At 42.4% G+C, this 10,000-nt stretch overlaps 1 protein-coding gene across 1 annotated transcript in view; it reads left to right on the forward strand.

Annotated features, from left to right (window-relative positions):
- The window catches only part of ttc7b (tetratricopeptide repeat domain 7B), a 50,070-nt gene extending 48,363 nt beyond the window's left edge, over positions 1-1,707 (forward strand). Inside the window, 1 exon segment of the mRNA XM_042073480.1 lies at positions 1,199-1,707. Coding sequence (XP_041929414.1) covers positions 1,199-1,420 — 222 coding nt within the window. The 3' untranslated portion in view covers positions 1,421-1,707.
- Positions 1,708-10,000: the final 8,293 nt, after the last annotated feature.

Below are 10,000 nucleotides of genomic sequence, written 5' to 3' on the forward strand. Positions count from 1 at the left end.
TATTGTCTATTTCCTGGTCTCCCAGCAGGCCTGGCGTGGGTCTGCACGGCCGCGAGTCCCGCAGTCATACGCAGCCTTCCACATCGGTTTGTGTCAGCGTCGCCATGGCTGCCCACGTTCATATTCATGCGCTTTTGGCATCTCAGCATTAAGCCCAGTTGTCACATCTCATGAAGAGACGGCCTCCATGAGCAAAAGAGGGATGGAGAAAGAGGAAGGGTGGGAGAGAGGGATGGAGAGAGGGAGAGGAAAAGAAACATGCCCTACGGAGCAGAAAGAGATGTGTGTGAAGTGCAAATGGCCTCCGCTTCCATGAGAGTACAGTAAATTGTGTGTGTGTGTGTATGAGTCTGTGTACTCACGGCCCTGTGTTTTTTCTAACATTGTTTGAATCTTGCGCACACACACACACACACACACACACACACACACACACACACACACACACACCTCTCTTATTACCATCTCTCCGTTGTGTCTCAGCTGTTGTCCATGAGCTGACACATTTACTGACTGCAAGCTGCACTTCCATGATCACATGCGCCTCAGAAGAAGAGATGAAGACGAGGGGAATTGTTTTAAGAGGCTGACCTTTAGTTGAAATAAATCGATGATGAAATGGATCAAAAGCAGGATTACAACGAGGGGTCTATCTCCAGCCCTTCTGCCTGTGCTCTGCTCTTGCGCCCTTTCTCTATCTCACTCGCCCTTTCTCTTTCTCACTCATCCTTTCTCTTTCTCACTCGCCCTTTCTCTTTCTCACTCACTTTTACTCTCCGTCTTCTCTCTCCATCTCTTTTTCACACTCTTTCTCTCTTTCTTTCACCCCTTCCGTCTTCACTCTTTCACACTCCCTTTCTTTTGTCTCCGTCTCTGTCTCTCTGTTTTACTCTTTCACAGCAAGAGAAAAACAGCAAGAGTTGTAGATAGATAGATAGATAGATAGATAGATAGATAGATAAATAGATACTTTATTGATCCCCAAAGGGGAAATTCAAGGTCTCAGTAGCATACAGACATCACACACAACATGCATTTACTGCATTTACAGCAGAAAAAGTAATGTAAGTATATAAATATAAAAAAAATAATGAGTTGATGTATCATTCATCAATGATACATTGATGCATTTAATGAAGTAATGTTCACCCTCTCTCCATCTTTCTCTTTCACTCTCTCCCTCTCCCCCCGGTCTCAGGGTGTGATCCTGCACCAGCTGCAGCGCTACAGCCTGGCGGAGAAGGTGCTGCGCGACGCGGTGCAGGTGAGCAGCACGGCGCACGAGGTGTGGAAGAGCCTGGGCGAGGTGCTGCAGGCGCAGGGCAACGCCGCCGCCGCCACCGAGTGCTTCCTGACCGCGCTCGAGCTGGAGGCCAGCAGCCCCGTGCTGCCCTTCACCATCATCCCGCGCACACTCTGACACACACACACACACACACTCATGCAAATACACACACAAGCACACTGACAGACAAATGCAAATGCACATACACATGTTCTGACAGACAGACACACACACACACATTGTATACAGTACAGGTTCATAGTGCAACATGCAGAATGGTTCTACATAATTTGTGATTCATAACGCAACATAAAGCACATACAGTTTTACATATGGTATAGGTTAATAAAACACGCACACAGTGCATAGTACTCTCACACACACACACACACACACACACTAGATGATACAGATTACTGATTCAAAACACAATGCCCCCACATAGCGTTTTACACAAAACACCTTGATGACCCCACACAACAGAGTTCTTCAGAGACTGTAGTGGAGACACACATGCAGACAGCCATAACCTATAGCCACATACAAACACACACCTTCTAACCTCTCACCCTCCTGCTAGACGTAGACTCACCCATAGTTACACACAAACGAACACACACACACACACACGCACACGCACACACTCTGTTATGTACATTGCACATTGATGAAGTGCCACCACACACACTCCTCCAGCAAGCACCCGAGGGCCAGTGTGTGTCCAAGCCCCCATCCCCAATCAGGGTTTCCCCCATCATGTAATCGTCTCACTCATTGGCTTAATTATTGACCGGTGCTTGACCCTCAACTCCTTGAGGTCACCCACACAGAACACACAGCAGCCATTTCTCAATAGCATATACCCTCATAAACACTAATATACCTGAATTTACTGATACACACGCAGACACATACTTGCAGAGATAAAGCCAAACACAACACTCCATGTATGACGTCTGAATGCTGCAATCAGTGTCATGGCGACCAGTCCCATTCTCCACTGCTGTGACTGCATGGTGTGTGTGTGTTTGTGTGTGTAAACAGCCAACCCCTTCGCACCCTCACACACAGATTACTAAAACACATTCAGACACACACACACACACTCCTTGACTTTTCTGGTGTCTCCTGTTGTCCCCTGAAGTACGCAAATTCAAGATGGAGAGTGAGTCAGTATAAACAGTTATGCAAGCGTCCAAATCAGGGAACTGGAGGTGTGTGTGTGTGTGTGTGTGTGTGTGTGTGTGTGTGTGTGTGTGTGTGTGTGTGTGTGTGTGTGTGTGTGTGTGTGTGTGTGTGTGTGTGTGTGTGTGTGTGTGTGTGTGTGTGTGTGTGTGTGTGTGTGTGTGTGTGTGTGGTTTTCTTTTCTGGTGGTCTGTGTGTACGTGGTGCCCAGAATGACCTGAATCAACTCATTATAGCCAACTGGGGTTACTGTGGACACACTGAAGAGTTGCCCCTTTGTCTCATTCGCCTTTATACTGGGGTGTGTGTCAGTTATCCCTGATGCTGATCATTCTATAAATGCCTATATATTTGTTTATGTGTATGTCTTTGTTGTTGTTTTTTTGTTTGTTATTTGTGTGTGTGTGTGTGAGAGAGAGAGAGAGTGTGTAAAAGAAAGGTATGTGTTCCTGAGTATATTTCCTGTGCTGTAAACCTGCTACTGTCATTGAAGAGATGTACTTTTTTTTTTTTTTTTTTTCGTTTTTGAAATCCATAGTTTACAGAAAGAGAGTAATGGTCTTGAAAAGTCTGTGTATATGTTAGCCATGTCTCTTAGCAACCCGTCCTCATATGGAAAACTCCTCTTATGAATAGGCCATACAGAATACCTTTAAAACATCTTGTGTATTACTCTGTTGTAGCTAAAAGTAAACACAAACAAAATATTCTTCTCTATGTGTGTGTGTGTGTGTGTGTGTGTGTGTGTGTGTGTGTGTGTGTGTGTGTGTGTGTTTGTTTTGTTTGTGTCTGTCCAATGATTGCAGACTTAGACCCCTTATAGCCTCATTTGTGTTTATATTGCTCATGATGGTGGGTTGTAAAGTCCATAGCGTGACAGTGGTGTGCTGTCTGCCTCTCCTTTGTCAATCACGTGAAACCAATGGTCTGTCACAAAATGCAGTGATGGTAGGTTTAGCGCCTCTAAATCCAGTAGTAACAAAATCACATAAAGTGAATGCCAAAAAATATATTGATATTATTCTGTAAGCAAATGTTTTACATTTTTTTCTCTGTTACATATATAAGTATAGCGTATATAGTTTTTTCACGTTTATTTTGATTTTTAAATGCAGATTATTATTTTGTGTTGATTTGATAGAACTGTTTTTGGTTGTTATTTTAGAAGATTAAAATATATTTAAAAATGGATGATGTTACCATGACGAACATGCAGTATGTTTGTTGTGAGAGAGCTTCTACTTGAAGTTCAGGGCTGTTTGAAGAGGTTGGGAGAAAAAAAAAAAAAAATTGGCACTGAAGATAATAATCAGTGTGTGGGGTGGGGGACATTTTTTCCCTCCTAAATCATTGTCACGGTCCTTGCATGGCCAGTACACTGAAACTTCCTTTCACTCACCCACACACACACATACACACACAGCCGAGTTCAACAGCTGACCTCAGCATCAGCAATCACCCCATGCAAAAGCAGTGTCTGTCATATGATGTCAATACAGAAAGAATGGAAGAGTGCAGGATTTGTTTTGTTTGTTCTGTTCAATAAAGATGGAGTGATGGTGGCAAATGTAAGTTGAAATAAAGAAAAGTATCATGGTACATCCTGAGTCTGGAGTATACGTTTTAGAAATACAACACATGAGAGCTGATGTGTGTTTTACATGGAAATGGTCCTGATATAACAGGACGACGCTATCTGGAAGCATTATACATTCTGTGAAGAACTGTGGGACACTCATTTCTTACGGTTTGAGCTACTTATCTGAAGCAGTGGTCACCTAGTTATAAGGAATTTTATGAATGAAACCACATAATAGTGAACCCATTTGCTGCACAGCCTTGAGACCTCTTCCCTCATTCTGAAATGTTGCTGAATCAGAGATGATTGATATTCATGCTTGAAACTGGCACTGACAAATTTCTCCAAACTTCTCCAAAGTCATTTTTCATAGCCACTTAACATAATTTTTGCCTCTATACTTGGTCAGTCACATTTCCTAGTACTAGCTATAGATAAATACCAATTTCTCTCTCTCTCTGCTTCTCTCTGATGAATTAAGTGGTATACCTGGTTTATGAGGCAATAAAATGCTCACAATCCAGAAGACACGGCCCTAAAATTCACGCCTTGCTAACGGGATTGTCTCATTCTCTAAGCCTCCCCTCTTTCATTTGAATAGGGTCAGGTCTTTACTGTCATGTCTGCAGAATATTAGTGTCCCGTTGGTGTCCTTCTACAGATTCTATACTATGACATACAACACTACACTGCGTTCCAAATTATTATGCAAATTACATTTTTCTCAGATTTTCCTAAATAGTTGATGCAAATGATAGTCAGTATAATTTTTGAACAAACCTCCCAATGATAACAGTTTTTTTTTTTTTTTTTTTTCAAAAATAAAAAAACTCAAAATGCACTGTTCCAAATTATTATGCACAACAGAGTTTCAAGACATTTTATAGGTTGTAAAGAACTAAAAACGGTCATTTGTTGAATTTGCAGCATTAGGAGGTGATATAAATTAAATCAAAAGTTATTTCAATCAAAAACATCTTAACATGCCAAGTTACCTGTTAACATAGGACCCCTTCATTGATATCACTTTCACATTGCATCCATTGAACTTATGAGTTCTTGGAGAGTTTCTGCTTTAATGTCTTGGCAGAATAGCCTCCCAGAGCTGCCAAAATGTCAGAATAGTCTCCCAGAGCTGCTGCTTGGATGTGAACTGCCTCCCACCCTCATAGACCTTTTGCTTGATGATGCTCCAAAGGTTTTCAATAGGGTTCAGTTCAGGGGAAGATGGGGGCCACACCATGAGCTTCTCTCCTTTTATGCCCATAGCAGCCAATGACCTAGAGGTATTCTTTGCAGCATGAGATGATGCATTGCCATGCATAAAGATGATTTTGCTAAGGAAGGCACGGTTGTTTTTGTACCACGGTAAAAAGTGGTCAGTCAAAAACTCTACATACTTTGCCGAGGTCATTTTCACCCTAAAGGGGCCTACCAGCTCTCTCCCAATGATTCCGGCCTAAAACATGACTCCGCCACATCCTTGCTGACGTCTCATTCACCAACCATCCATTACTCCATCCATCTGGACCATCAAGGGTTGCACGGCACTCATCCGTAAACAAAACTGTTTGAAAATTAGTCTTCATGAATTTCTGAGCCCACTGCAACCGTTTCTGCTTGTGAGCATTGTTTAGGGGTGGCCGAATAGGTTTATGCACACTTGCAAACTTCTTGAGGATCCTACACCTTGAGGTTCGCGGGACTCCAGAGGCACCAGCGGCTTCAAATACCTGTTTGCTGCTTTGCAGTGGCATTTGAGACACAATACCATCCATGAGTTTAATTGAAAAACAAAAAAAATAAATGTTTATGACACATAAATCCAAGTTGCACAATAATTTGGAAGCAAGTCAATGGAAGGATGCCATTCTACCCATAGCCCATTTAAGACCAGCAACACAACAAGCATTCATGAAAAAGTAAATCTCTTTAATGAATGAGTGAGCTGTCCTAAAAAGAGGAGTGCAGGAGTGAGAGGAGAAGAAGAGAGAGTGGTGGAAAGGGTGATGGGCTGAAACCCCCCCATCTTACACAAATAAGTCTGCCCTGTCTGCACACCCAGCACTGGCCCCCTGGGGGCGGCCACATTGTGTTCAGCAATTGAAAATTTATAGAAGCGATTTAGCAGAGGCCTATGAGCTGGATGTGCAGAGTGCTGCCGCAAACTGACCGTGTTAGAAAAATCTCTCTCTCTCTTTCTGTGTGTGTGTGGGGGGGGGGGGGGTTGGAAAGGAACTTGCATGTATCCATTGGAGTTACCCTTCAAATTTACTTGTAAATCTATGGGATTAACCACTTGTTTTTTTCTGACCAATCCTACAACAGACACACACACACACACACACACTATAGATCAGCTCTCCCTGTTTTTACACAATGCTAACCATCACCATCACCAAAAACAAACTCACTAAAATCACACATATTGCCTCCAAGATAATCAGTCTCCCCGCACCCAGCCTATCAGACATGAATGACAGCCATCGCACGCACAATAGGAGCTGACACAGATCACCCGCTGAATCAATTTTTCACACTACTCATCCGGCCGCAAATACAGAGCACTGAACTGGACTAAAGCCACCATCAAAAAAAGCTTCTCCCCACTGCCATCACAGTACTGCCTTGTAGACTTATGTTATTCACTCTGATGTGTCTATGTGGGTGTCGCGTTTTTGGTGTTATGGTCAGTTATGGGCAGAATAATAGCAGTGTGTTTTAAAAAATTGAAAAAAGTTTAAAATCCTTAGAATAGCTATTAATTCCATAAGATCAATGCATTGGGAACACTGCATATTGAATTTCAAATCAAAACATGACCAAAATTGATCAAGTTTGTGTTATACCTTTACAGAAAGTGAAGAAAAAGAAATAGGCTGTTCAAAATAATTTTGCATTTTTCTTTACAAACTCAAACATTTACTGTATAAACTGAAAAATGTCTCAAGATTTTGCTTTACTTTGAATCACTGCACTAATAGTTGCATTACCATTATTTCTGAGAATTGCTTCACATCTGTGTTGCATGGAGTCGACCAATTATTGGCACCTGTGAACAGGTATTCCAGCCTAGGACGATTGAATTACATTCCACAATTCCTCTGCATTTCTGGGTTTTGCCTCAGAAACAGCCTTTTTGATGTCATCCCACAAGTTTTCTATAGGATTGAGGTCTGGGGATCGGGCTGGCCACTCCATAACATCAATATTGTTAGTCTGGAACCAAGACTTTGCTCGCTTACTGGTGTGTTTTAGGTCATTGTCTTGTTGAAACACCCATTTTAAAAGCATTTCCTCTTCAGCATAAGACAACATGACCTCTTCAAATATTTTGATGTATTGAAACTGATCCATGATCTCTGGTGTGCGATAAATAGGTCCAACACCACAGTATGAGAAACATCCCTATAACATGAATTGTGCATCACCATGCTTTACTGTCTTCACAGTGTACTGTGGCTTGAATTCAGTGCATGGGGGCTGCAGACAGTTTGTTCAATGACCCACATGCACCGAATTCAATATGCTATTTCATATGCTATATGTTATGTGTGGATGAGATATATGTCAATGTGTGGATGGGATATATGTGGTACATGTTATATGTGTTTATATGTGGTGTTGTAACCTGACTCTCGCCAGATGAATTTCGTTCCGTTTAGCTCCGCCTAGCTTCACTCACATCCATCTGGGACCTCTTCTATTGAGAGTGATTTCTGCACCCGATTTCATGGTACAGCCAATCAGGACGCAGGGCGGGAGTTTCATAGATGTGACATAGCGTAGAAGCGACTGTGAGACTGTTATCAGCGTCACGGGTTGGCTTCGATGTGAGTGGTTGAAGTAGCACGTCAATAGATGACGGACAAGTGGCTTATTCAATCATATGCAAGCATTTTTTGATTAGGCCCAGCCTTCTGAAACACCATTCCAATGGATCGGTTCCAAATGGATGAGTGGAGCTAGGCGGAACGAAATTCATCTGGCGAGAGTCAGGTTAGTGGTGTTGTGCTATGGAACATGAATGGAAAATGTATGGAAATTATTATCCCTATGGGACAATAAAGATTCTATCTATTGTCTATAGTCTGGTATTCAGTAGCAGGTCTTACGTCAGCAGTCTCCAGCTCTAATTATCCAATCAGTGGTAGGCTATTTCTGTTAGAATAACAAAATGTTGTTAGATACCCCTCTTGATCATTTTCTCCACCATCATCAGACTCCTCTGTCCATTCATCCCCTTATCTCTGATCCCTCACTTCTTTCCATTCATCCCCTTCTCTCTGATCCCTCACTTCTTTCCATTCATCCCCTTCTCTCTGATCCCTCCTTTCTTTCCATTCTTTCCTCTTCTTTCTCCTCACCCTCTCTGGCTTTCTCCTCTGCTCATAATGGTGATTGCCAGCGACATCCTGGAGTATCATTACCATCAACCAGTATGAGCAAACACACATACCGTACTCTCTCTCTCTCTCTCTTTCGCTCTCTCTCTCTTTTGCTCGCTCTCTCTTTCTCTCTCTTTCTCTCACACACACAGTTCCTGCCAGCTCTCTGCTGCCTGTCAATGGCCAGTCAGTTCCTGCCTCCTCATCTCACTAATTAGATACATCACTGCTAGCTCACAAACACACTCACACACACACACACAAACAAACACACACACACATACACACACACATTGTGGCTCATGATAAAATGATCTCAGTGTTGTACACTAGCCTGGGTGAACCCAGACGAATCTGTGATCACATTTGAATTTGCTCTGCAAATCCATCTGGCAATTTTTCAATTCAAAGTGATTTCCAAAATCACTGAAACTCCAGGAATCAATCACCACCACTTATCCGGCATGAGGCGGGCTTTATACGATGACAAACAGGGGAGTATAGTTAGGAATGCTGTTGAACAGAACCAATGGCTGCGCTGAATGGTGTCAGTATTAAATGACACAGACTGCATTACCTTCACTCACAGCAAAGATGTTCTCTTCCAAAAGGTTTTCAGGAGTTCAGTGAATCAATGAAACATTTTCTTTTGAGAACCAATCTGATGATAGCCAGTTGTTCACAGGACCCAAATCAGTCCCCAACCCACCCCCAAATTCATATGGACTTGTTTGGTTTTACATTTCCATGTTTGCTAGTCAGTTAATTCTGCAGTGCATGTTTTAGCAGCATTGAGATAATGCTTAGAATTTGAAAGGTGTATGTGTGGTGCATGTTTACATAATGTTTGCATTATTGTCTTGTATGCATTCACTTATAGCAGGTTACTTATCTATAACTAGCCTGACTGAGTGTGGAACTGGAGCATTGGGACATGATTGTGGGGCATGTATCAACCGATACAGGGGGGGAAATGCCTCTGCACAAAATTGGATAGACCTAACCAATCAGAGCAACAAGACAGCCCTAAATCGTGTAGGGACAAAACAGCCAAAACATCCTTCTTCTCGACAAATGGCTTAATCGCTGTTTTCTGTTTGTTTTTTAAAGTTATTGCGCTGTCAATATCTTGTACAACAGACACTATAGCAATATCTAAATGTCTAGCTTCTCTAGCGACCAGCTTTTTGGCTGTAAACGGAATCAACCGAAGCACACTCAGGTCATGTGAATAGGCAAGATGCTCATCTGTCCATCATTAAGCCTGCCCGCACGATTTGATTGGTCGGCTGATCATATGGCTGAAACTTGTCAATGAGTAGCAAGGCCAGACCGAATTTCCCGACCTCAAATTTTGTGGGTGGGATGAAATTCAGGCTGGCTTCCAGGCTAATCATAGGGCCAAGTAGGGGAATCATTGAAAGTAATCATCCAGTTCTTGAAAGCATTGCCAGCCCCCAGTAGAATTGTAGTAGAATTGCCAGTAGAATTTCTTATAAAATGAGAGCCCTTAAATGGGAGTGAAATAACCAGATAGATTTGTGTTGTTTGTCAAAAGCTCAA

Source organism: Alosa sapidissima, chromosome 19, assembly GCF_018492685.1.
Source record: "Alosa sapidissima isolate fAloSap1 chromosome 19, fAloSap1.pri, whole genome shotgun sequence".
Taxonomy (NCBI): Eukaryota; Metazoa; Chordata; class Actinopteri; order Clupeiformes; family Clupeidae; genus Alosa; species Alosa sapidissima.